Consider the following 26,512-nt stretch of genomic DNA (forward strand, 5'->3'; position numbering starts at 1 on the left):
ACCAGGGCGGTGGCGCTGGCGTTGCAAGCTTTTCTGCCATGGATACGGGGCCGGGCGGTACGAGTCCTGTCGGACAATGCCACCACAGTAGCCTATATCAACCGTCAAGGCGGGACAAGGAGTCAGCAAGTGGCGGAGGAAGCGTCTCAGTTGATGTGCTGGGCGGAACGGCACCTCAGCAGCATTGCGGCGTCACACATCGCCGGCGTCGACAACGTACAAGCGGACTTCCTCAGCCGGCACCGGCTAGATCCAGGGGAGTGGGAGCTCCCGGAGGTAGCATATCGTCTCATCTGTGCCAGGTGGGGTCAGCCACGTCTGGATCTGATGGCCACCACGCAAAAGCTCCGAGGTTCTTCAGCCGTCGGAGGGAGCGGGGCGCGGAAGGGGTCGATGCACTCGTGCTTCCTTGGCCCACGGACGTGCTGCTCTACGTGTTTCCCCCGTGGCCTCTGATAGGCAAGGTGCTCCGACGGATCGAGCTACATCCGGCGGAGGTGATCTTGGTGGCGCCGGAGTGGCCACGGCGTCCGTGGTTCGCGGATCTACTGCGGTTGGCGGTGGAATCTCCGCTCCGTTTGCGGGGCGACGCGACCATTCTGCGGCAGGGACCCGTTTGTTTGGAGGACGCGGATCACTTTTGTCTCGCGGTTTGGCTTTTGAGAGGGCGCGTCTGAGGTCCAAGGGGTACTCCGAGGCAGTGATCACCACGTTGTTGAGGGCTAGAAAACAGTCCACGTCTTTGACCTATATGAGGGTCTGGACGGTCTTTGAGGACTGGTGTAGTGCTCACGAGGTGAACCCCATTCGGCCGGATGTGCCGGAGATTCTCTCTTTCCTTCAAGAGGGCCTCTCGAAGGGACTGTCCTGGAGTACCCTGAAAGTTCAAGTGGCAGCCCTTGGCTGCCTTCGAGGTAAGGTCCGGGGAGTGTCCTTGGCGGGCCATCCAGATGTGACACGGTTTCTGCGGGGGGCAAAGCATCTCCGTCCGCCGGTCCGGAATCCGTGTCCCTCCTGGAACTTAAACTGCGTGCTTTCGGCTCTTTGTGGGTCGCCTTTTGAACCGGTCAAGCGTGCGACGTTGAAGGATTTAACATTGAAAACAGTGTTTCTGGTCGCTATTACGTCCGCGCGTCGGGTCTCGGAGTTACAAGTTCTTTCTTGTAGAGAACCGTTTTTGCGTTTTACAGAGACAGGTGTCTCTCTGCGGACTGTCCCCTCCTTTTTACCTAAGGTGGTGTCGTCTTTTCACTTAAATCAGTCAGTTGATCTTCCCGGTTTTTCGGCCATGGATCCTCAGGCCAGGGGATCGAGGGAACTGAGGAAACTTGATGTCCGTAGGATTCTACTTCGTTATCTGGAAGTTACGAATCCTTTCCGGGTTTCCGATCACTTGTTTGTTCTCTGGTCGGGGGTTCGTAGAGGATCGGCGGCTTCACGGGCCACGATTGCGCGTTGGCTCAAGGAGGCGATTGGTTCGGCGTATCTTCTGCAGGGCAAGTTGGCACCCAGGGAGCTTCGTGCTCATTCGACGCGGGCGCAGGCCACGTCTTGGGCCGAGGTTTCTAGTGTGTCCACACAGGAGATCTGCAGGGCGGCAACGTGGAAATCGTTGCACACTTTCACGAGACATTACAGGCTTGATGTCCAGGCGGCTGAGGCTCAGGGTTTTGGGGCGAGTGTTCTCCGAGCGGGACTCTCTGCTTCCCACCCTGGGTAAATTGGCTCTGGTACATCCCAGGTGTCTGGACTGATCCGGTACGTACAGGGAAAGGAAAATTAGTTCTTACCTGATAATTTTCGTTCCTGTAGTACACGGATCAGTCCAGACTCCCGCCCGTCTGTGTCTTGTAGTTTATGTCAGAAGAAAGAGAGAGAGTCTGCTCGGTTGCTTATTTGGCCATTGTAGTTTTGCAGTTTTGCACGTTGTGTTCATGGTTCTGAAGGTTTTCGGCTCCAGCTCAGGGGCTGTTGTGAATTGGCCTCATGTTTGGGGTTTTTTTCTAGTTAGCTAATTTTGGCTTTATCTGGCTTTGACATTACGTGCGACTGAGGGGCTGTGGGTGGCACCTTACTATATGTAGGGAGCCCGACAAGTTTTACTCTGTCTCCACCTGCTGGTGCGGAGTCACAACCCAGGTGTCTGGACTGATCCGTGTACTACAGGAACGAAAATTATCAGGTAAGAACTAATTTTCCTTTTGTAACAATGGTGATATTTTCCTGGTAGAACATAGTGGAGTTGCATTTCTGTGGGATTCTGGATTCTCAGTTCTGCCCGCTCTCTCCTTTTGTTACAGGTTTATCTCCACACTGTAATGGTAGTGACTGTGGCTATTCGTCTAGCATGGAAGGTAGTGAAACGGGTTCTCGGGAGGGTTCTGATGTCGCTTGCACAGAAGGCATTTGCAATCACGATGAAACCGGTGAGTTGGGCGGGACTGCTGTTGCCACCTCTTCATGGTCAGTGGGTATTCTTTGGTCTGAGGCTCATGCTGTCCTGTTTTGCAGGCGACTATTCTTGTATCCACCACTGTGAAGACAAAGACGACGAGGACGGTGACAGCTGTGTGGAGTGTTGGGCCAACTCTTCCGAAGAAAGCAACTTAAAGGGCAAAAGCAAAAAGAAAAAGAAGAAAAGCAAACCGTTCAAGTGTGAGAGCGAGCACGTAAGCACAAAGGAGCTTTCGGCGCAGTCTGCGTCTGGGAGGTTTTGGGTGTCTGTTAGTGGAAGCTGCCACAGAGCTGAGCTGCTCATACTCCAGCTGTTTGGGGACCTTGGGAGATCCTTTCTCACTGCACAAATACCTGGGCCAAAATGGAGCATTCCGAGCTTCTCTTGCTGCTTGGAACCCTTTTGTATTCACGGGCATCCGGAGCACTTTTTCTAACAGATGTATGCCTCAGGACAGGAACTGAAGTAAAGGAGATCTTAGGGGAGCTTGTGAGACTGAAAATCTTACAGCTAAATAAATAAATATAAGACAGAGTAAACGCTTAAAGGACAAACTTGAGGAACGCACATATTATAGCTATTTTATCTTGGTAGGTTAAATTGAAAACAGATTTTTTTTTTCACACTTCTGTACAAATCCTACAATCAAGTTCAATGGGAATAGAGATTTTATCCAGTTTACCATCAAAATATGAGTTTACATCAGCTCATCATCCTCCCACTTAGTAACACAGTGAATGACTGTTCAGTTGAGATTCATCCTCTTTTTGGTAGATATGCATATAAAATTCCCAAATGTAATCCAACACCAGCTTCCTCCGTGGCTCTTCTACCTGCTCTCTCAACCCTACTTCATCACAGTGCTGGTTTCCCCATGCTTTCTTGGAGCCCTGATGCAGTCATACCACTGCTGTTTAGGGTTGCAGCTGCTGCTCTGTGCAGGTCACCCCAATCTACTTCATTTCCATCCTCTTGTCATACTCTCCTCTGTGCTTACTGTATAGATTTTTGAATTTCACTACTGTTTTTGTCTCCACCACCACTTCCTGAAGTGCATTCCAGGCATCCACCACACTTAGGATTGTTGGACAGGCGAGATAAAAATATCTTAAATAAAATAAAAACTTTATGCAGGAAAACAAGAGTGCGGTAGAAGTGGATATACTAGCTAGCATCGCTATATCTGTTGCTGCAGTGAACAGAATCATTGCACTTTTTTCAAACCATAAGAAAACTGGACAAAATTGGTCCTTCCCCCCCCCTCCCCCCCCCACAAAAAAATATTCCCAGCTCAGTCATGTGTTCACTTATGCTTGACTGGATAAATTGTTGTATTCATGTAGTGTAGAGTCCGTTAACTTTTTCATTAAATGATCTGGGAAAGGGAGCAGCAGGTGAGGTGTCCAGATTTGTCATAGACACAAAATGATTCAAAGTTGTTAAAACACGAGCAAATTGTGAGGAACTGCAAGAGGAGCTTACAAGACTGGGAAACTGGACATCTAAATGGCAGATGAAATTTAATGTGGACAAGTACAAAGTGAAACATAGAGAAAAAAAAAGTCCAAACTATATAGGTACCCAATGCTGAGTTCTGTATTACGAATTATAACCCAGCAAAAGGGTCTTGGAAATCCTTGTGGAAAACACATTGGAATCATCAGATTACGTGTGGCAGCTACCAATAAAGCAAATAGAATGTTAAAATTATTCAGAAAGGAGTAGAAAACCAAACCGGAAATATAATCCTTCTGTATTGATTCTCTTTTTACTGTGCTGTCTGCATTATTACCATCTCAACTTTGGGGAAAACATTTTGCCAGTTTTTGCTGTGAAAGGTTACATTTGTTAAAAACGATAGTTCCTGTTCATACTCCAGATCAATCCAGACAAGTGGGTTTTGAATCCCTACCAGCAAATGGAGGCAGAAAATAAAAACTTTTCAGGCACTGCTATGTAACCAAGAGTGCCACCTGCAGTACCTCAGTATTTCTATGTCTTCAGCAAATGGTAGAATATGGAACAGAAATAGTAAAAAACAAAAAACAAGAAAAGAAAAAAAGCGAAGATAGAAAATAGATGAAGATGTTTGAGCTTTGGCTGAGTGTGCAAGGAAAAAAAAAAAAGTCCTGCGGGGCCAGTACAAGATTTTTAGCTCGGCATGAGTACTTACAGTTGAGCAGCACTAGTTGGATTAGCTCCCGCAATGAGCAGGAGGAGGAGGAGGTCCACAGTGCCGGGGCAAATGTCATCTGCTCAAAGACAGCAGGGAATCTCTTCCACCATGAGTGGAGGAGGGCTTGAGGCCAGCGGCATCTTTGCAAGTTTTCCCGCCACTGCGATCGCATTCAATGGGCACAGGAAGTTAAATGCCATGGGGTGCGTTCAGTTTCAGCAGTTTCGGCTCTCCAGTTATAGTGAGAGGGAAGTTTTGCTATTTATCAGAATCTCCCATTGATGCCTGGGGGCCAAGAATAGCCAGTTGTGAGCAGGCAGCGGCTTTCTTGCCTGGTCACCCCTGAGGGGAGTCCTCACAGGTTCAGCGGCCACCTTAGGACCAGTTGTGGGTTCTCGAGGGGGTGACAATTATGGAGGCTCTCAATCACCCTTATACTTAGTCCTAACAATCACAATACAATAAGGGATCCTTTTTGTATTTTTTCATAAATAATGACTTTTACTGCTTGTAAATTTTTACCACTTATAAATAGGTTTTTTATGATATTGTATTAAACTTTCTCCAACATTTAACAATCTGGACACTTGTTATGTATACATAATCACACAAATATATTACCCATAATTTTATCCCCCTAAAACTATCTCATTCATTCATTCACACATTCATACAACACATCCCAGTGTGGGATACCTTAAAATATACTCCCACCCCCAATTACAATATGTTCAATATCAGTAATACAGCATATTATATCATCAATACATGTATTTACATATCCCCCAATTGCCAATCACAATTTCTTATATTGATATATCAATTAGATGTCATCACCCCCAATATGTAAATACGTGTATTGATGATATAATATGCTGTGTTAATAATATTGAACAAATTGTAATTGGGGGTGATGACATCTAATTGATATATCAATATAAGAAATTGTGATTGGCAATTAGGGGATATGTAAATACATGTATTGATGGTATAATATGCTGTATTACTGATATTGAACATATTGTAATTGGGGTGGGAGTGCATTTTAAGGTATCCCACACTGGGATGTGTTGTATGAATGTGTGAATGAATGAGATAGTTTTAGGGGGATAAAATTATGGGTAAATATATTTGTGTGATTATGTATACATAACAAGTGTCCAGATTGTTAATTGTTGGAGAGGTTTTTTTTATGATATGGTATTAAACCATATCATAAAAAACCTTTATAAGTGGTAAAAATTTACAAGCAGTAAAAGTTATATTTATGAAAAAATACAAAAAGGATCCCTTATTGTATTGTGATTCTCGAGGGGTGAGCCAGATAGAGGATTTGCTCTTCAACTGTTTTAAAAGTGGTTTTATGAGAAAGCTATCCAGACAGGGGAGTGGACTCTTGGTAGTAGCCCATTGGGGGTATCCCAGTTCTTCCTCAGTCAAGGCGTCTTCCTCTGGTAGGGGACATGGATTAGGCTCAGGTTTTTTGGAACAGTTCCTTGACCGAGCTTGTAATGGAGCTCATAAGGGCAGCGGTCCCAGGTGCGACTGCCAACTCCAAGCAGGTGGCCTATGTGGCAGATGCGTAGTCTATGTGGCTGCGGATGGGTGGTCCAAGTCACAGCTGTGTAATCTTCCTTTTCAAGGGAAAGCTGTTAAGAGGCTTGAAGCAGTCAGTGAAGCATTTGGGGAAAGGCCAAAGGGAATAAGTTGCCTGAGGATAGACTCTCCCGCCAAGATCTTGCCTTTTGAGATGTGAAAAGAATTCACTCTAATAGGAGCTCTGTGGCTTCGGGGCAGACGCAGTGCTTGGGAGAGACAGAAGTCCTTTTGGGGGACACTTGGACCCTCCCAGGACAGTGCCAGTCAAGGGACCAGAGGGAGTAAGGCTTCTCAATGAAGTCAGTCTGGTCGCTCTTCCTTGGAAGCCATTGGAAGGAGACTCTCTCTTTTACGAGAAGTGGACCAAGATCTCGTTAGATCAGTGGGTTCTGGAGGTGATGAGAGACGGCTATGCCCTTAGAATCTTTTTTTCACCCTGTCAAGGAAGCCTACGTGGAGTCCCATTGCACCTCCTGCATCAAGCGAGAGGCAGTTCGGGAAATGGAGGTGCCTGGACAAGATTGTCCAGTTCCTCCAGGGGAGCAAGGAAAAGGAAGGTATTCAATGTACTTCGAAGTTCCCAAAAAAGGAGAGCATTTTTGTTTTCAGCCTATTCTTGATCTGCAGAAGGTCAGTGCGGCGCTGCAGGTCCCATGGTTTTGAATGGAAACGCTTTGGACTGTAATTGCAGCGGTTCACAAAGAGTTTCTGGTATCAGATTTAATGGAAGCCTATCTTCACGTCCTAATGTGTTCAGAACGTCAGATGTTTTTACAGTTCATGGTGCTGGTGGAACATTTTCAGTTTTGGGCTCTTCCCTTCGGGTTTTTTATGGCGCCACAAACTTTCACAAAAGTGATGGTGGTGGTGCTCAGGAGGGAAAGGATTCTAGTTCACCCATACCTGGATGACTGGCTAATCTGGGCAAAGTTGGAAGGGGAGTATCGCCACTCGAGTCGATGGGTTTTGGTGGTGTTGTAGTCTCTGGGCTGGGTGGTGAACCTAGCAAGGTGCCATCTGGAGCCGTCCCAGTCATTGGAATATCTGGGGGAGCGGTTCGATACCCAAATAGGAAAAGTGTTCCTTACCTTGGACAGGAATTCGAAGTAGCAGTCTCAAGTGCTTCAAGTGCTGCAGTTGTCTGTTCCCAGGGTCTGGGATTATTTACAGGTCCAGGGTTCTGTAGTGTCTACGCTGGAGTTAGCTCTGTGAGCATTGGCTCACATACGGTCTCTGCAGAGGGTGCCTTTGTCCCATTGGATTCTGCTATTGGAGGAGTTTTCAGCTCCCACTGCCACTTCAGGGGGATTCCAGATTATGGCGGTGGTGCAAATTTTTTCGGAAAATGCAATGACTGTGGTGTACATCAATCGTCAGGGCAGGACAAAGAGTCATCTTGTAGCTTTGGAGGCCCAAGAACTTTTTGTCTGGGCGGAGAAACTTCTTGAAGGCCTAGCAGCATCATTCGTGGTTGGAGTGGACATTGTGCAGGCGGATTATCTCTGCAGGCAGCAGCTGGTTCCGGGGGAATGGGAGTTGTCAATGGAGGCCTTTTCCTTGATCCATGCCAGGTGGGGCACGCCTCAGCTGGATCTCATAGCATCCAGAGGTCTTGCCAAGACAGAGTGGTTCTTCAGCTGCAGAAGGAAAATCGGTTCTGAAGAGATCGATACTCTGGTTCAGCCGTGGCTGACAAAGCTTCTGCTGTATGTGTTTTTCCTGTGGCCTCTCATAGGCCATGTGTTGGATCACATAGAACAACATCCAAGAAAGATGATTCTTGTAGCACTGGAGTGGCCACGCCGTCCATGGTTTGTGGATCTGGTTCGTCTCATGGTGGACGGTCCTATCCAGTTGGCTCATCTGCAGGGATTGCGATGGCAGGGGCCCATCTTTTTGGATCAGGTGGATCGCTTTCTCTTGTGGTTTGGCTTTTGGGAGGAGGCGCTTAGTTTAAAAGGATACTTGGAGCAGGTTATTGGCTATTTTGCTTCAGGCTAGGAGGCCAGCCACTTTTCTAGTTTATATCCTAGTGTGGAAAGTTTTTGAGTCGTCATGTGTAGAGGAAGGTTTAGAACCTTTTGTGGGTGAACGTTTCTCAGAGCTTGGCCTTTTTGGCAAAGGGGCTCAACAAAGGGTCTGGCCTACAATTCGCTCTGAGTGAAGTGGCAGCCTTGTGGTGTCTTCAAGGTAAAGCTGCAGGGGAAATGTTTTGGCTTCTCATCTGGACATTGTTCAGTTTCTGAAAGGAGCAAAGTATTTGCATCCGCCAGTTTGTTGGATGTGTCCTTCCTGGAGCCTTAATCTAGTGCTTCGGGTTCCATGTGAATCTACTTTTGAGCCGTTAAGGAGAGCATCCATGTGGGATCTCTCCCTGAGGACCGTCTTTTGGTGGCAGTTTGTTCGGCTGGACAGTTTTCGGAGTTGCAGGTCTTGTTGTTTGGACAACGGAGTATCTTTCCAAGGCCACGATTATGCGATGGTTAAAGGAAGTGATTTTTTCAGTCTTTCTCTGTAGAGGTCAAATTGTGCCGGAGGGGTTGCAGGTGCATTAGTCTAGGGCGCAGGCAGCCTCTTGGGTGGAGGGTCAGCTTCATGCACATGGGCTTCTCTGCACACTTTTACTAAACATTACCTATTAGATGTTCGGAGGCCGGGGGAGGCTGTGTTTGGGGGGGAGTGTGTGTGGTGCGGAAGTCTTTCCGGTTCCTGCCCAGTGAAGGAGAGCTTGGGTACATCCCACTTGTCTGGACTGATCTGGGGTATGGACAGGAAAGGAAAATTTGGTTCTTCCCTGATAATTTTCATTCCTGAAATACCACAGATTAGTCCAGAAGCCTGTCCCCTTGCGAAGACTGTTCTTGCTTCTGGATGCTGGTGCTGCAGAATTTACAATGCTTGTAAATAGAGAATTTGCTCCTTTTCCTCGTTTGAGGAAAGGACTCCAGTTAAGAAGGTTCCAACTTTGGTTTTCTGATCACCCTAGATGACATGTGAGGTTAAGTTTTAAGGTTAATCTTGGCTTGTGTACAGGCCAAGACTTAGGGACTGCAGGTGGCACTCTGTTATGTAGCAGTGCCTGAAAATTTTTATTCTCTGTCTCCATCTGCTGGTAGAGATGCAAAACCCATTTGTCTGGACTGATCTGTTGTATTCCAGGAACAAAAATTAGCAGGTAAGAACCAATTTTCCTTTGGTAGTCTAATCTGTGCCACTATAAAATATCAAAAGAAAATTGCTTATTAATTCCTGCCATTGATCTTTAATCAAGATTTTGTCATTTCAGAATCCAAAGCAGGGAAGCTGTAATGCAGATACAAATACCCGAGAAATCTCGGGAAGTCATGTACACACAGAGCGTCCGCGGGACAAGACCAAAGGTGGAAATGCTGAGAGTTGCTGTAGCACCTCGGAAACTGGCGGGCAACTTTGGTGCGATCACAGGGGCAATACATCGCCATGTGCAGCATCTCCAGACACGCCGCCTACTGCTCCAGATGGGGGAAGAGGTGCAAAGAGCTTAATGGAACTCCTTGTAAGTAATTTAAATTTTTTGGCTAGTAGAACAAAGAATTCCTTGAGTGTGGCAAGTTTAGATAATCCAGTCAGGATTCCCACATACATAATGTTTGTTGAGCTGAAGACGAAGACTAGTGCAGTCATACACTATATCATCTTTTAATTATTCTTATGTTGGTCCAATATCTAATAAAAGTTATCTGCCTATGAAAAATTTGAGATCCATTGCATGTGAGAAGTGAGTTAATGTTCAGGGGAGAGGAAGGGACATGACAAAGCTACGATTGTGGTGCCCTCTGCTGGTATCTTTGTGGAACAGCACTGATTTTTATATGAATAGCATTGGGTTACAGCTGTGGTGTGGTCTGCTGTGCACTTACTGTACTCTGCCTGTTTTTGTGGAGAAATGCAGGGCTGCAGATTCCACTTCCAACCCAATACATTTCATGAGTGCTAAAAGGTTTTAAAGGAAGTAAAAAGGAGAGGTGAAATGATGACTGCTGGAGAGTAAAGATGAGAGCAGGGGGTCCCCAAGGGATGTGATGAAGAGCTTACACACCTTAGAAGAATCTGCCCTGTACAGCAACTGCAAGCAGTGCCAAGCTGTCCATCCTGTCCTCTTTTGTGATGTGAATATACTACCTGAGCCGTTCCTTTACAAGTTGAGCAACTAGGCTGGTGTGATGCTGCTCTCCTGCTTCAGTCTTTTTGATTAAGCATTTCTCAGGAATGATAAGATGTTATTGAACTGTGGGGTATTGGTATCCTGCTCATGCTTCAGGAAGCAGATTCCTCACTCTTGCTGTGGCCATGTAATTTTAAGCGAGAGCGAAAGCTGTGTTCATTTTCATAAACTATAACTTGAATGATGGAGAGAGGGTATGGGAGTGGGGTACCTCCTGTTTTGATGGATTGATGGGGGTAAGGAACCGAAGTGTACAGCGAGAGAATCCAGGCATTGTAAACTGAAGAGCTCTGATGCTAACTCAGGAAAACAGATTATTGTAGCGTTTCATAAACCATTTTCTGTGTTTGCGCCTTTTGTTTTTCCCTCTTAACAGGATGAATCTGAATGCACTTCGGATGAGGAAGTTTGTATCTCTCAAGATGAAATACAGGCCTTTATGGCAAACAACCAGTCCTTTTACAGCAACAGAGAACAGTACCGACTGCATCTGAAGGAGAGGTTTAATAAGTACTGCCGCTTAAATGATCACAGGCGGCCTCTTTGTAGTAATTGGCTGACAACCGCTGGTGCAAATTAAAGGAAATAAACAAATTAGAGCTGTCTTTCATTGAAACCTGCAGAACGATGACTGGGTCTTCTCTTTCCTAGCCTCTTCATGGGTCACCTGTGACACAATTTCATCTACAAATCAATGTGATTCTCTTTATTTTCCCCTCTGCTTTCTTTTCTTTTGTGGGAGAAAGGTTGGTGATAGATTCGTTCTTTATTTTTTATTCTCCTTTGAGCTTTTTATTTTAGTTTTCCGCAGCTCCGCAAGCTTGTCTTTAGACACTTTCTCTTTTTTTTTTTTTCATTTAATGTTCCTCTTACTGTGAGACTTAACAATAAAAAAAGAAACCATTAGTGGCAAAAAGTTAAATGTACTTATAATTCTGTACAGAAATGGCAATGAACTAAATATAAGATTTTACAAAATAAGACATCCATTTGCAAAATATTTTGGATGTAATATGTTAAAACGCAGTGTGCAAAAGTTAAATAAAGAATATTTATTAATATGCATAGTAAACGTTAGTTTCTCGTATTCCTACTTTTCGTGGTAACTGGAGCACCACAGGTTTGCACAGCTCCGTGCCTCCCTTATTATTTGGCTGTGAATGTATGGCAAAAAACCAGGAAATACACAGTAGTGACCCACTGTAGTGAAGAGATAATGAAGAATCTTACAGGTCAAGAGAAGCAAATAGGTGGATGAAATCTAAGGGATGGGTTAATGGGATTTTAGGGTAAAAAAGCATTGCGGTAAGTGGTATTTTAATGCACTTGTGAGTTCCTGCTTACGGAAAGGGGAGAGTTATGGTTGGTAAATTTTCTGATTCCTAGCAGGTAGCCAGATGGACTCAGGACCAATGGGTTATATGCTCCCCTGCTAGCAGATGGAGATGTCACCTTTGATACACCCCTGCAGTGACCTCAGCCCTTCAGTATCTCTCCATCTCCTAGCAGATGTGGACATACCTTCCATGTCAGGATCGCAGTACACTTTAGAAGAGGAAATTTTACCTTTAAATTGGGGAAAGATTGAGCTGCGCTCTCCTGCGGTGATAACTAAAGGTCCCTCCCCCTGCTGAGAATTCCTGAGGCGATTTCCGAGATCCCTCAGAGGTGTGCCTTTGTCCGGTAACTGGTTCCCAGCATGGACTTTGCTGCTGAAGCAGCTGAAAGGCAGCGGGTGCAGAAAGCCGAGTGCGGCATTGATGGCCAAAGCCCTCTCCCCCCGCAGCCGGAGACAGTCTCTCTACTCAGCCAGTAAGTGCTGAGCCCAGGTAAGTATAAAAAAAAAAAAGAGTTGTTCCCATTCAGAGATATTGGAAGAGTTTCGGTAAGACTTCCTCCGGTCTCCTTGCTCGGCACGCCGTACCGACGTCGTTCCCATTTTCTTGCTGTAAAGGGAAGTGGGCATCCAAGCGAGTTGAGCAGCCCCCCTAGTGGGCTAGGCACTGCTTCAGGCTTAGTGGGCACACTGTGTGGTAGGCCGCGTCTGTGCCATTTTATGCGCCTTGCATTACCCTCCATACAATGTCGGTATGCGCAGTGTGTGCATGCGCTGTGCACAGTCGTACGCCTTCACGCAGAGTCTACACACACAACTACTTAGGTGCAGAATTCCCGAGTGCTCAGGCTGTGTGTATGCCTCCACGGAGCCTACTTAGGTGCGCACAAAGTCTTCAAGTGCGAGCTGGCTGAATTCACAACTGCTGTCTCTAATGGTTCCAGGGGTAAAGAAACATAAGCCGTATTCTCTCTGCGCTGCTTGCCATATTAGGGCTACTCAGTCTGACTTGGATTCTTTCTTATGTCAGCACTGTGAGGAGGCCCAGGGAGAGTTGACCTCCCCAGACTTTACCAAGCCCGGTTCTTCCCATTCGGAGGATGGGTCAGCCACAACCTTAACCAGAAATTCAGCGGCACCTACTCCAGTTCTTTCTGGGCTGGGTATGGACCTGGCAGCCTTCTCTTGGGTGGAAATTGTGCAAGACCTTTAAGCCTTCGTACAGGCATAGTCTGCTTCTCTTGCCCCTGTCCAGACGGAACCACAACCGGTAAGGCCTCCCTTTCCCAGCCCTATTGGCAGACCTCGGGACATGCCTCGCCTCACCAAGGGTGTCCTTGGCAAGGACTTGGACAGCATAGATGAAGAAGGGTATCCAGATTCCTTGGAGGATGGAGAAATCCCTCCAGGTTTAGAACCATATCTGAACGTGTTAAATTTTTTCCATAGAGAGGAATTGCCGGCCCTGGTTTCCCAGACTCTGAAGAGGCTGGGAATCCCTGGGGCGGACCCCATGATGGAACCTAAGAAGAATCCTGTTCTGGTGTCTCTACAGAAAGCCTCTTACTATTTTATGGTGCTGGAAGCCATCCATGAGTTGATTGACCTGGAATGGGATGCCCCTGAAGCGAGTTTTAAAGGTGGTTGAGCATTAGAAGCTCTATACCCACTGGATCCAGCAGCGAGAGAACGCCTGAACTTCCCTAAAGTGGATGTGCTGGTCTGCGTTGTTTCCAAGTGAACAACTATCCCAGTGGAGGGAGGAACGGCCTTAAAGGATGCGCATGATAGGCGGATGGACGCCATCCTTAAGCAAGCCTTTGATGTGATAGCAATGACCTTACAGATTGCTTCCTGCTTTGCCCTGGTGGCTCGCTCATGCCTGCTCCTCTCTAGAGAAGTGGATGACTCCGGGGTGTATTCCAGAGAAGCTATGGAGCCTGCTGCTGCCTTTTTAGCTCTGACCCAGAGGAGTGGCCTCAGTGATTGTGGCCAGAAGACAACTATGGCTGTGAAACTGGCCAGCAGAAGTGACCTCTAAGGCAAACCTTACAAAAATGCCCTTTAAGGGATCACTCTTTTTCGGAAGCGAATTGGAAAAGTTCCCCAGTAAGTGGGGTGAATCTCCAGTCCTCTGGCTACTGGAAAATAAGAGAGAGTCACAGAGCCCCTCACCTATGCGGGGTCACTCCAATGCTATCGGCCCTACAGAAACTTGGCATTTCAGAGGCTGACAGCCCAAGAGAGGGGCAGGTTCAGGTTCGACCCGAATTTCAGAATGAAGTTTTGCCAACCCATCCACAGAATGAGGAGATAGGGGGTTGACTATCCCTCTTCTACTAGCGGTGGGTCGAGATCACATCGGACAAATGACTGTATTTCATATAAGAAGGATATGCACTGGAGTTTCGCAGCACTCCTCGGGACATGTTCATGATGTCTCCTTGCCACTCCCAGCACAAGAAGCAGACAGTGGAGTCTACCTTGATAAGGCTCCTCAAATTGAGGGCTACAATTCCAGTACCTGTGTCCCAGGAAAATATGGGATGTAGTTCCATCTATTCATTGTCCCCAACTGCGAAAACTGCGAAAACTCCCCCAACTGCGAAACATTCCTAACGGCCATGACAGCCTTGGGTTTCAAACAACAAATTAACGAACCTACCCACAAAGCGGGTCATACATTGGACCTTATCTTTACTAACACCGGTATTGACCTCCCAAAACACCCGGAATGCAACAAAGTTCCATGGTCAGACCATTCTATAATCTCCGCTGCGTTCTCGTTGTCAAAACCGACCTATAACCACCCCCCCCTCCCACCTCAATCATTCCTATACAGAAAAACATGCCCCTCTGAGCAACTCGCAAAGTTCCTAGCCCCAGATCTATCCAGCATCGACACCACCACTCCCAACGCAGCCATACTATCCTGGTCTAAAATAACTGAATCTATAGCAAACACACTATGTCCTCTAACAACAAAACATATTAAACACAAGGCAACAAAGAGGCAACCTTGGTTCAATGAGGAACTACGAAAACTTAAACAGTCTCTACGACAGAAGGAAAAAAAATGGAGAAAATCCCCGTCACCTGCATCACTAGCTGAATACAAACGCACCCTCCACCTCTACAAAAACAGCACACTGAAATCCAAAAGGGACTACTACTCCAGTAAGATCCACCACCTCATATTTGACTCGAAAGCTTTGTTCAACTACGTTTCCAATCTCACAAAAACCTTGCCTCCAGACATCCCTATGGACACAGCACAGACTAAAGCAGACGAACTGGCTCACTACTTCAATAGAAAAATCTCTGACCTGCTCAAACAGTTGACACCAAACCATAATCCATCACTCAATTCATCATATCTCCACCCAAACAAAAACTCTACGCTCAACTACTTCGATCCCATCTCTACTGTTGAAATTCAAAAGGCTCTAAAGAAAATGAAACCATCAACTCACCCATTCGACCAAATCCCCACAAAAATTCTCCTTCTAATCCCAGACACTATTTCCAAAACCCTAGCTGACATAATTAATTGCTCCCTAGCCCAGGGTATCTACCCAGATGACCTCAAAATGGCATCGATCAAACCTCTACTCAAAAAACCAAACCTTAACACCAATGATCCCAGTAATTTCCGCCCCATCTCCAACCTCCCGTTCATAGCAAAAGTCATGGAGAAACTAGTAAACACACAATTATCCAATTACCTTGAGGATCACCAAATACTGTCCCCCAACCAATTTGGATTTCGCAGAGCAGCAAGCACGGAAACGCTTCTACTCTCCCTCACAGACTTCCTCCTAACCGGCTTAGACAAAGGACACGCCTACCTTCTAATTCTACTTGACTTTTCGGCGGCATTCGATACGGTCAACCACCACATTCTACTAAACCAATTGGCAAACATCGGAGTGCAAGGCACTGCACAGAACTGGTTCAAAACCTTTCTGGAAAACAGAGGATATAAGGTTAAAATTCACAACAAAGAATCTCAGTACCATCCATCTTCACTAGGGGTTCCACAGGGCTCCTCTCTTTCCCCCACCCTTTTCAATATATACTTGCTCCCACTCTGCCACCTCCTCACCAAACTAAACTTGAAACACTTCCTATTCGCAGACGACGTACAGATCGTAATCCCCATAAAAAAATCCATTATAAACACATTAGAATTCTGGAACAAATGCCTGACTGAAATCAAACTCCTCCTCAACAGTCTTAACCTTATTCTAAATGCCTCAAAAACAGAATTCCTCATTATAGCACCCGAAAACAACAACATCACCACAAACCTACCAGCCAACCTGCAAACCTCGCACGTAAGAGACCTAGGAGCAATCATTCATAAACCAAATAACCAAGGACTGTTTTCACAAGTTATACATCCTCAAAAGAATCAGACCACTGTTCCACTCACAAGACTTTAGAACAATTCTACAAGCAATAATCTTCTCAAAACTGGATTATTGTAATTCTATTCTACTAGGTCTCCCTGCCGCTCATACAAAACCCCTGCAGATGGTGCAGAACACAGCCGCCAGAATTCTGACCAACTCCAGAAAATGCGACCACATCACCCCCATCTTGAAAACCCTTCATTGGCTTCCCATTCACTACAGAATCATGTACAAATCTATTACCATCATTTTCAAAGTCATACATCAACTCGCACCATTAAATCTACAAATACCACTCAAGAAACACACCTCTGTCAGACCAACTAGAGAACACTACAAAGAATCACTTCATGTTCCAAAAGCCAAAACATTCCAACACAAATCTTTCGAAGACAGAGCTCTATCCACAGCAGGACCGCGCCTATGGAACTCCATCCCTTCAGAGCTTCGCCAGGAACCATTCCTACCTACTTTTAGGAAAAGACTAAAAACCTGGCTTTTCAAAAAAGCCTACCAGAATTCAGATTGATCCAGGTTCCCTTTCAACCACCAATTGTCACCCCTAATCTCCTTCTTCCCTCTATCCTAGTGTAAACCCCACCAGCCCATACCCCACCCCTTCCTTGACCTCATTTAGCCCTCGACATCCTCTTGACACAGATCCTTTATTGCATACTATGTAAATATTCACTGTAAATGCGTTTTACTATGTAAATATTCCTGTCCCTTTTCTCTTTTTTCCTCCTATTGCAGTTGGTAATTTCCTTGTTCATTGTAACTATTATTTTCTGCACCAGTTCAATTACCCTAGTTCTATGTTTATTACACGACTTGTTAAATGTAAACCGACTTGATGCAACCTTTGGTCGTGAAAGCCGGTATAGAAATAAATAAAGAAATAAATAAAAATAAAATTGTACCCAAGAAGGAGAGTTCCTTTCACCCCTTCCTGGGCCTCAAGAGTGTCAACAGACATCTACAGGTAATCCATTTCTGCATGGAAGCTCTGCGTTCTGTGATAATGGCCATACAACCGGGAGAGTTCCTAACCTCCCTGGACCTCTCTGAGGCCTACCTTCATATTCCAATCCAGCAAGAACATCAGTGTTTCCTATGCTTTGCGGTTCTGGGCCGCCATTATCAGTTCCGTGCGCTGCCCTTCAGCCTGGCCACCACCTCCAGAACATTTTCCAAGATTATGGTTACGCAGCGGCAGAACTGAGGAAAGCGGGAATACTGGTACACCCGAATTTGGACTACTGGTTGATCCGGGCGAAGTCATTGGAAGAGAAACTCCAGGTGACCAGCAGGGTGACGTCCCTGCTGCAGGAGCTTGGTTGGGTCGTAAACATGGACAAAAGCAACCTCAAGCCTTCCCAGTCCTTGGAATATCTGGGAGTGCGGTTCATAACCAAGCAGGACAAGGTCTTCCTCCCGCCTTCGCGGATAAGGAAGTTGATATCCCGAGTGTGTCAGTTGACGAACATGATACGCCCAAGTTGTGGAGCTTTCTTCAAGTCCTCGGTTTGATGGCGTCAACTCTGGAGGTAGTACCATGGGCGAGGGCATACATGCGGCCACTTCAACGCTCCCTGCTGTCACGTTGGAATCCGCTGTCTCAAGACTATTCGATTCGCCTCCACCTACCGATGGAAGTATGTTCTCGGCTCCAGTGGTGGCTTTGGGAAACTCACTTGGGCAAGGGTGTAAACCTGTCCCTGCTGAACTGGGTGGTCCTCACGACAGATGCGAGCCTCTGGGGTTGGGGAGCTCGCTGTGAGGAACTGACAGCCCAATGATGTAGGACCAAGGAAGAAGCACTCTGGAGCATAAACCACTTGGAAGCCCAGGTGGTCAGATTGGCGTATCTTCATTTCAGCCACTTACTCCAGGGTCAGGCGGTCCGTGTGATATTGGACAATGCAATAATGGTAGCCTAGGTAGTAACCAAGAGCCAACAAGTGTCTCTGAGATAGATCTCCTTATGGAATGGGCGGAATTGAATCTACAAACGATCTCGGCCTCCCCCCATCACAGGGAAAAACATCAGAGCAGAGAGAGTCTAGATCCAGGAGAATGGGCATTGTCTGCCAGAGCCTTTCAGCTGCTGGTAGATCAATGGGGCCTCCCATCCATCAACCTGCTGGCCGCATCTCACAATGCGAAGGTGTCCCAATTATTCAGTTGCAGAAGAGATCAGCAGTACCTGGGGATCGAGGCCCTTGTTCAAACCTGGCCAGAAGAGGACTTACTGTACACCTTCCCTCCGTGGCCACTGCTGGGCAGAGTCATTCACAGAATCGTGCGCCACAGGTGATTAGTCCTTCTAGTGACTTCGGATTGTCCCAGGCTCCCCTGGTATGCAGACATGAGGAGACTTCTGGTAGAGACCCCCCTGTGCCTCCCACCTCACAGGGACCTGCTCCAGCAAGGTCCAGTCCTTCACAAGGATCCTATTCGATTTTATCTTACAGTTTGGCCCTTGAGAAGGCTCACCTCATAAAGCGGGGATGTTCGGCAGCAGTAATTACCACCTTGTTCCATGCGCGGAAATTCTCGACATCCTTAGCGTATGTGCGGGTCTGGAGAGTATTTGAGGCCTGGTGCGAGGAACACGGTGTTGCCCCTCGGGCGCCCAAAATTCCTCCGATTCTGGAATTTTTACAGGATGGCTTGAATAAAGGGTTGTCCCTTAACTCCTTGAAGGTCCAGCTAGTGGCGCTCTCCTGTTTCAGAGGCGAGGTGAACGGAACCTGCCTGTCGGCGCATCCAGACATAGCCCGTTTTCTAAAAGGGATAAAGCACCTCTGGCCACCTCTTCGGTGCCTGGTTCCCTTGTGGAATCTTAAATTAGTAGTCATTTTCCCTCGCCTTACTACCATGTAAATGTTATCTCCTTCTATTTATTATATTATACCCATTCCGCTATTACTGACTTAATTTCGCAGTTCATCCCCTGTTAATTATCAGCCTGCCTCTTGTTGTTGTTATGTTCAGCTCAGTTCTCTGTAAAGCTTATATGCTGTATTGCATGTTATTTGTAAACCGATGTGATGTTCCTAATGAATGTCGGTCTAGAAAAACTTTAAATAAATAAATAAATAAATAAATAAATAAAATAAACAGTATTGGAATTTTTGGCAGGGCTCTCCTTTCAGCTGCTGTGTAGTCTGTCCTTACGCCTGTTAACCCTGAAAACGGTGTTCCTGGTGGCGATAGGCTCAGCTCATCACATCTCTGAACTACAGGCATTGTTGAGTAGGGAACCATTCCTCTAGATGACCCTAGGAGCATTATAACTTTGTACCATTCCATCCTTCTTGCCCAAGGTAGTCTCGGAGTTCATGTGAATCAGTCCATTTCATTGCCGTCCCTAAATAGGCACAAGGACATGGAAGAATACCTTCTCCTCCGCCATTTAAACGTCAGTAGGATTTTGATGTGGTATCCGGAACTTTCAGAACCGTTGTGCAAGACAGACTGCTTGTTCGTTCTTCACGGTGGAAGGAGGCAGGGCGAACCAGCTTCGCGGGCTACATTAGTTCGCTGGATCAAGGAGATGGTCAAGAGAGCTTAGATAGAGGCAAGAAAGCCATTACCCTTTCAGGTTAAAGCTCATTCCACTTGGGCCCAGGCAGTATCCTGGACGGAAGTTAAGCTACAGTCTCCCGTCGACATCAGCCGAGCGGCGACATGGTCTTCCTTGCACACCTTCTCTAGGTTCTATCACCTGTACGTTCAGGCCTGAGAGAAGGCAGCCTTTGCAAGGGCAGTGCCAACTGAACCATGGGCAGCCTCCTGCCCAGATCGGGAGTAGCTTTTGTACATCCCATTAGTCCATCTGGCTATGTGCTAGGAAATGGAGAAATTACTTACCTGATTTTGTTTTCCTTAGTGTAGATAGATGGACTCAGCATCCCACACACAGCTGCCCAAGAACGGTGCCAAGGAATCGTCCGTGAAGTAAATATTGATTCCAAGAGATTACGGGTAAGCCGTCACCCAATCCTTAGATCAGGGCATCTATAATATTGCTGGGATTCAGCGTTTGGTTGGTTGAATACCGTTACGGTTATCCGTTTTTAATCATTTTAATCAAGTTTCTTTTTTTTTTTTCAAACGTATGTCCACAATGGATTTTGAAGAGAATACTGAAGGGCTGCGGACACTGCAGGGGTATATCTAAGCAGACGTCAGCTTTAAAATCTGACTCCATCTTCATCTGCTAGCAGGGGAGCATATAACCCATTGGTCCTGAGGTCATCTGTCTACACTAAGGAAAATGAAATTATTAGGCATGTAATTTCTCCAATTTTGGAACCAAAGTTAAGTGTTGTATCAGATTAAAGGTTTCTCCCAGGGCAAGCAGGATGGTAGTCCTCACATATGGGTGACGTCATCAGACAGAACCCTGTCATGGAAAACTTCTGTCAAAGTTTCTAGAACTTTTGACTGGCACACTGAATATGCCCAGCATGCCATAATCCCTGTGGCCACAGGGGTCTCTCTTCAGTCTCTTTTTTTTTTCCGCGCTGCAGTTTGCCTCGCGGTTAGGAGCTCTGAGAATTTTCTCACCACTTTTCCTCACGGAAAAACTTGGTTATCTTCTTACAAATTTCCCTCATAGGGGTCTCCCATCGCAACATCGTTTTCCCTGATGCTCGGTGAGTACTTTTCCACCGTCTCTGGTCAGTTCCTGCCACTCTGTTGTCGGTTCCCACAGGCCACCAACCGTTTTGTGGCCCTTTTTTTTATCCATGGCAACAGACTTCAGAAAGTGCCCACTCACGATGTCTATCACGGACCCACATGATGTCTGTGTGCTATGCCTCAGCCCATCACACGATGGACGTCTGTGTCCTAGCTGCGCTCAAATGACCTCGAAGGGCAGGCGGTACCGGTGGAGAACGGCTCGGGGTCTCGTGTGCAGAGGAGGATGGAGGCTCCTCTCCCCAGGCCTCTTCGCAGCCTGCTTGATGGCCATTGAAGCCGATGCGTTGTCTGTGCCGGCACTGGGCGTGGAATCGCGTCGGTGACGATGCTTCCTTTGGTGTCTGGTCCTTCGCCGGCACCGAGGAAAATGCTACCAATGCCCTGGATGGCGTTGGTGACGGACGGTCACCGTCCCCTTGCTGTTCCCGGCTAGGTTTGTCGATGGATGAAGATTTTCCTGCCGGTGATGACTGGGCGGAAGTCGATGGAGTTAGTTTTATTTTGAAAAGACTCCATTTTGTCCAAACGGGCATGCCTGCCCTTCGGGGTCATTTGAGCGCAGCTAGGACACAGACGTCCATCGTGTGATGGGCTGAGGTATAGCATACGGACATCAAGCGGGTCCGTGATAGACATGCATGGGCACTTTCTGAAGTCTGTTGCCATGGATAAAAAAAAGGACCGTGAAACGATTGGTGGCCTGCGGGAACCGACAACAGGGTGGCAGGAACTGACCAGAGACGGTGGAAAAGTACTCACTGAGCATCAGGGGAAACAGTGTCGCGATGGGAGACCCCTGTGAGGGAACTTTTTAAGAAGATGACCAAGTTTTTCTGTGAGGAAAAGCAGTGTGAAAATTCTCACAGAGCTCCTAACCGTGACGCAAACTGCAGCATGGAAAAAAAGAGACTGAAGGGAGACCCCTGTGGCCACAGGGATTATGGCATGCTGGGTATGCTCAGTTTGTCAGTCAAAAGTTCTAGAAACTTTGACAGATGTTTTCCGTGACAGGGAGAACACACCTGTTATAGGTAAGCAACTCTGCTTTATTGCTCTTCTGGACCTGTGACCTCCCAAATTCCAAAAATGAAAAAAAAAAAATGCAGACACTTTGATGAACAATCCTTTCTTCTGCAAATGTCAGTTATCTAGACCTGGGAATCAGAGCAGGTGGTATGTGTCCTCCGAACTGATTGAATTGTTGCACTTGTGAGTTCTGCTACCATGAAAGGTTTCTTTAGTAGCCTGCATGGTTGATGCTGAAGTGTCCTGGAGTCCAGACTTGCCTGTCCAAAGCATCCTGTTTATTTAGAGATCTTCAATTAAGTGTAAAAAAATATTTATTTTATTTAAAATTACTTGTATCCTGCACACTCCAGTGTTCAGGCTGGGTTACATAAAAACATCTATAAATTGTTCACAAACAAGATGACCATACATCTCACTAAAATATTACGGGACTTAATGAGGCAAGCAGTTCCTAATCTTATTATTCCTGGAATGCCTTAAATCCTTTAAATAAATGTATTTTTAGGTTCTTCCTTAATTCTTTTGGGTCTGTAATGTGCCGGAGCTAGGTTGGTAAGTTATTCCACACATAAGGACCTGCAATTGAGAAAGTACTAGGTGTCTAGACATGCTCAAGTCGATGAGCATAAGCAACATGCACAAGCCAAAGTGAAATACACCTGAGCTTAACAGTATGAGTAATTGCAAATCAGAGAATGCTCTTCTTTTTCATCTATAAAGGGATTACTTTTATTTAAACAAATTAAGCTGAGGTTCTTTTTGCTGTGTGGTTGTTTCCACCTTCCCGCTGCAGGAGCTTTCATACATTATTACAAAAAGCAATAATTGGGAGTCAAATTTAAATATAAATACAATGGTACACAGCACATGCTGAAATTGTGGAGTGGATAACTTCTAATGTTTTTTTTTTCTTTTGCAAGCTTACAAAAACTGTTAATGTAGCATTTCAACCTTCCTTTAGTTGGCTATGTTGAAATGACTCAAACCTGTTCTGTGGATTTTCATTTCTCAATTCTCAACATGTTACCCATTTCATAGGCTTGGTTGGGCAAAGGCTTTAATGCCTACCTTTTATATGGTGTTAACATGTGCCCTGTTTCTGCTTACATTCAGTTATTGCTTAAGGAAATGACTTTACTGGATATTGAACAGAGTGAAATCTCTCAAATGTCCTTGGATTTTATGGAATGATGCTATGGCATTTTGCAATAGCAATCCTATTTCCTACATCAGTATAATTTATCAGTCACATACATAAACTAATTTTGTTAGGTGAAGAATTATCTAAACACCTCCTGTCTGGCCTAGCCATCATAGTGACCATCCTTGAATAGAGGCTACAGAGTGAATGTTCATTCTAAATCCAGCCACTAGGTGTTGCTGTAGGACAATGCCTGGAACTCTCACTCCCTGGGGCCTGTGACTACTGCATCTCTAGCCCCAGCAGACAGCTCAGGAATGGAAACGAGACCTTTCTGAGGGCTGCAGCCAGCACTACTGAGGCACCAGGCTGCCCCAAGCAAATTATTTTGAAGAGCTATGTTTCAGTGTAATTGAGAACTTGCAATAAGGCAGTGAATAGTATTCTCAACCCAATGTAGCTATTTGCAAGACCAGCGAGAGGCAAAACAGGATTCTTCAATGCTAAAATAACCATTCACAGTATTAGAATTATTGAGCCATAAAAATGGAGCTTCAGGCTCTGAGCTTTGATTTTTTTCTTTCAAGACTGCAAGTGGCCCGTTATCTAATCGCTTCATGAATCAGTGAACCTCAGAAGAGGCCAAAGTGCAGCACTGACATTTTCTGGAAAGATGGGGATTGGAGTAGCAGGTTAATCCCAGAGGGCAGTGAGGAATAAGTGGGAAGGAATATTACATGAGGCTGATTTGCATGCCAGAAATAGTGTTTATGTAACAATGGAAAGGAAGCTGTAGAAAGAGAAGTGATAGGATGAAGGCGAAAGGGGCAAGAGCTGAGAGTCATCTAAGGAAGAATTTCTTCATAGAAAAGGTGCTGAACCCATGGAACAGTCTCACGTTGGGAGGTGATTGAGACAAGGACAGTAGCAGAACTTTGCAAAGCATGGGACAGTGATTTGGTTTAGTTCATTTGACTCATCACCCTTGAAAACCATCTCCAGAACTGGTATCTCCCCAACATCCTCATTAGTAAACATGGTACCAGCAGCCTTAGGCCCTCATCTTCATTTCAGCTGCTGGCAGGTTGAAATCCACCTGCAGCCCCCATTCTCTCTCTCTCATACACACACACGCAATGCAGGCAGCTCCCATTTTCTCTGTCTCTCACACACACCCCCCCAGACAAGCTCCCATTTCCACCCACACCCCCCAGGCAGGCTCCCATTCACATCCACCCAAATCTCAGACATACTCCCATTCTTACACACACACACCCTGCTCATCCCAGGAAGGTTCCTATGCCTGCATGTACATGCTGCCCCCCCCCCCCCAGATAGGCTTCTATTCACACACACACCCATCTCAGGCAGGCTTCTATTCACACACACACACACACACTTCTGCCACTGGTGGGATCGGGTTCACCAGCGGCAGCACAGACCTCCTCCTTCGGCCGTGGGTGGGATTGGGTCCTTTGACAGTTCTTTTGCTTTCCCCATGCTTCAGTAACCACCAAAGTCAGTGCAGCCCTGGTTGAAATGCACAAGGATTTCTCAAGAAATAAGAAACTCATTGACTATTTATATATAGGCACTAATTACAATTAAACAAGGCACAAGTGTGGATACCTAGCCTTCATTGCCATCTCAACCTATATGTGTCAACCTCAGTGTATATTATCAGACGAAACAGTCAAAGATTTGCAAACATTTGAACAGGACCGTTTTATTTATTTGCCTTATTGCTATGGTTTGTTTAATGATTGTGCTATTCTGTGATGTATAATAGTTTAATTTGAAACACATTTAAAAATAATAGGCATGTTTTGTCTGATCACGCATGTTTTCTTAACATGCTACACATCTTAACAAATTCTGCCAGGGGTCTGTAAATGTATGAGCACAACTGTACATGAAGGGATCAATGTCTGCCCATCTATTTGTCAATCTCTCAAAAAAAAAAAAAAAATTACCAAATTTGTCTTGCAGGAAGAAAATGTGAATATTTCAGATGAGTTTGCAAACTAGAACCATGGGAGTCAGTATTTTGGAGAACCAAGCTTCCAAAAAAAAAAAAAAAAAATCCCCAGTGCTTTCAGTGGGAAACGCAGGTTTCTGAATGCTCACCACCTCTCCACTCCAAAATCCCTCTTCACCCACCCCACCTCTCTCTTTCAGCACTTGGGTTCAGAACAGTGCAGGCAGAGACGAAAACAATAACTGAAGCAGCTGATGAAAAATGGCTCCAACAGGTGCTTTCCAAACCCCCTCCCAAGTGTACGCACATTCAACTATCCTCCTACATATATATAAATCCAAAATAGAAAAATATTTAAACAACCCGTCCCCACCCACTACACACATAATATCACTATTGTAGGAACCCAGAAAAACTTTTTACATTCTCTTTTTATTATACATAACACAATATTCAAGCATAACAAGAACACACGTCTTTCCATAAAATACATTAAAACATTTTTTCACATTTTTAAATACCCATTTTCTATGGATTAATATCCAAGAAATAAACCCACTCTTCTGCTTACAATATTTTTTAAACAAATAACTCTTTTACTAAGGTATAAATTCTCCAAATAAATTCAATCACAGAGGCTAATAATATCACAACTTCTTCAGGTATATAGTGTCCCAGAGTCTCATGACAACAACATTATTCAAAGTTTTCAAAATAAAAAACCAAGGTCTTCTAAGGCTGTCTTCTACCTCACTGTTGTCATTAGGTAGATCTTCTACCACAACGATGGTATTTAGATAGGTTTTTTCACCCCCAACATGTAGACCTAGATGTTTCACCGCACAAGCAGCTTCATCAGGGGGGAGCGCAACCACTTAATCAGAATCTAGTAGTAAAAGAGTTATTTGTTTCAAAAATATTGTAAGCAGAAGAGTAGGTTATTTCTTGGAAATTAATCCATAGAAAATGGGTATTTAAAAATTTGAAAAAATGTTTTACTGTATTTTATGGAAAGACATGTGTTCTCCTCCCCAAAGTTCTCAATTCACACAGTTTGACCCTCCACCTCCTACACATGCTCCTTCATCCTCCCAAAAAAACACCTCTCCCCCACCCACAATCTCACACATAATTCCTCAAATACCTTTCACACCTCCTCCACAAACAGTCCCCTACCGACAAAAACCTAAGGGGTAGATTTTAGAAAAGTATGCCTGGGGTCGGCGCGCGCAAGGGGGTGCACATTTGTGCACCTTGTGCGCGCCGAGCCCTGCGCGCGCTGCCTGTTCCCTCCGAGGCCGCTCCAAAATCGGAGCGGCCTCGGCGGGAACTTTCCTTCGGCCTCCCCCCACCTTCCCCTCCCTTCCCCTACCTAACCCACCCCCCCAGCCCTATCTACACCCCTCCGCCCCCACCTTTATTGCAAAAGTTACGCCTGCCTGTCGGCCACCGCCGCAAGATTCCCC

General features: G+C 45.7%; 1 protein-coding gene across 5 annotated transcripts in view; it reads left to right on the top strand.

Moving 5' to 3' along the window:
- GGNBP2 (gametogenetin binding protein 2) overlaps window positions 1–11,501 on the top strand; it is a 129,796-nt gene extending 118,295 nt beyond the window's left edge. For all 5 annotated transcript variants that reach the window (XM_029611656.1, XM_029611657.1, XM_029611655.1 and 2 more), the window contains 4 exons: window positions 2,301–2,426; window positions 2,512–2,669; window positions 9,517–9,765; window positions 10,811–11,501. In XM_029611656.1, coding sequence (XP_029467516.1) covers window positions 2,301–2,426; window positions 2,512–2,669; window positions 9,517–9,765; window positions 10,811–11,014 — 737 coding nt within the window. In that variant the 3' untranslated portion in view covers window positions 11,015–11,501. The remainder of the gene's footprint in view (window positions 1–2,300; window positions 2,427–2,511; window positions 2,670–9,516; window positions 9,766–10,810) is intronic.
- Window positions 11,502–26,512: the final 15,011 nt, after the last annotated feature.

The sequence above is a fragment of the Rhinatrema bivittatum genome, chromosome 8, assembly GCF_901001135.1.
Source record: "Rhinatrema bivittatum chromosome 8, aRhiBiv1.1, whole genome shotgun sequence".
Lineage (NCBI taxonomy): Eukaryota > Metazoa > Chordata > Amphibia > Gymnophiona > Rhinatrematidae > Rhinatrema > Rhinatrema bivittatum.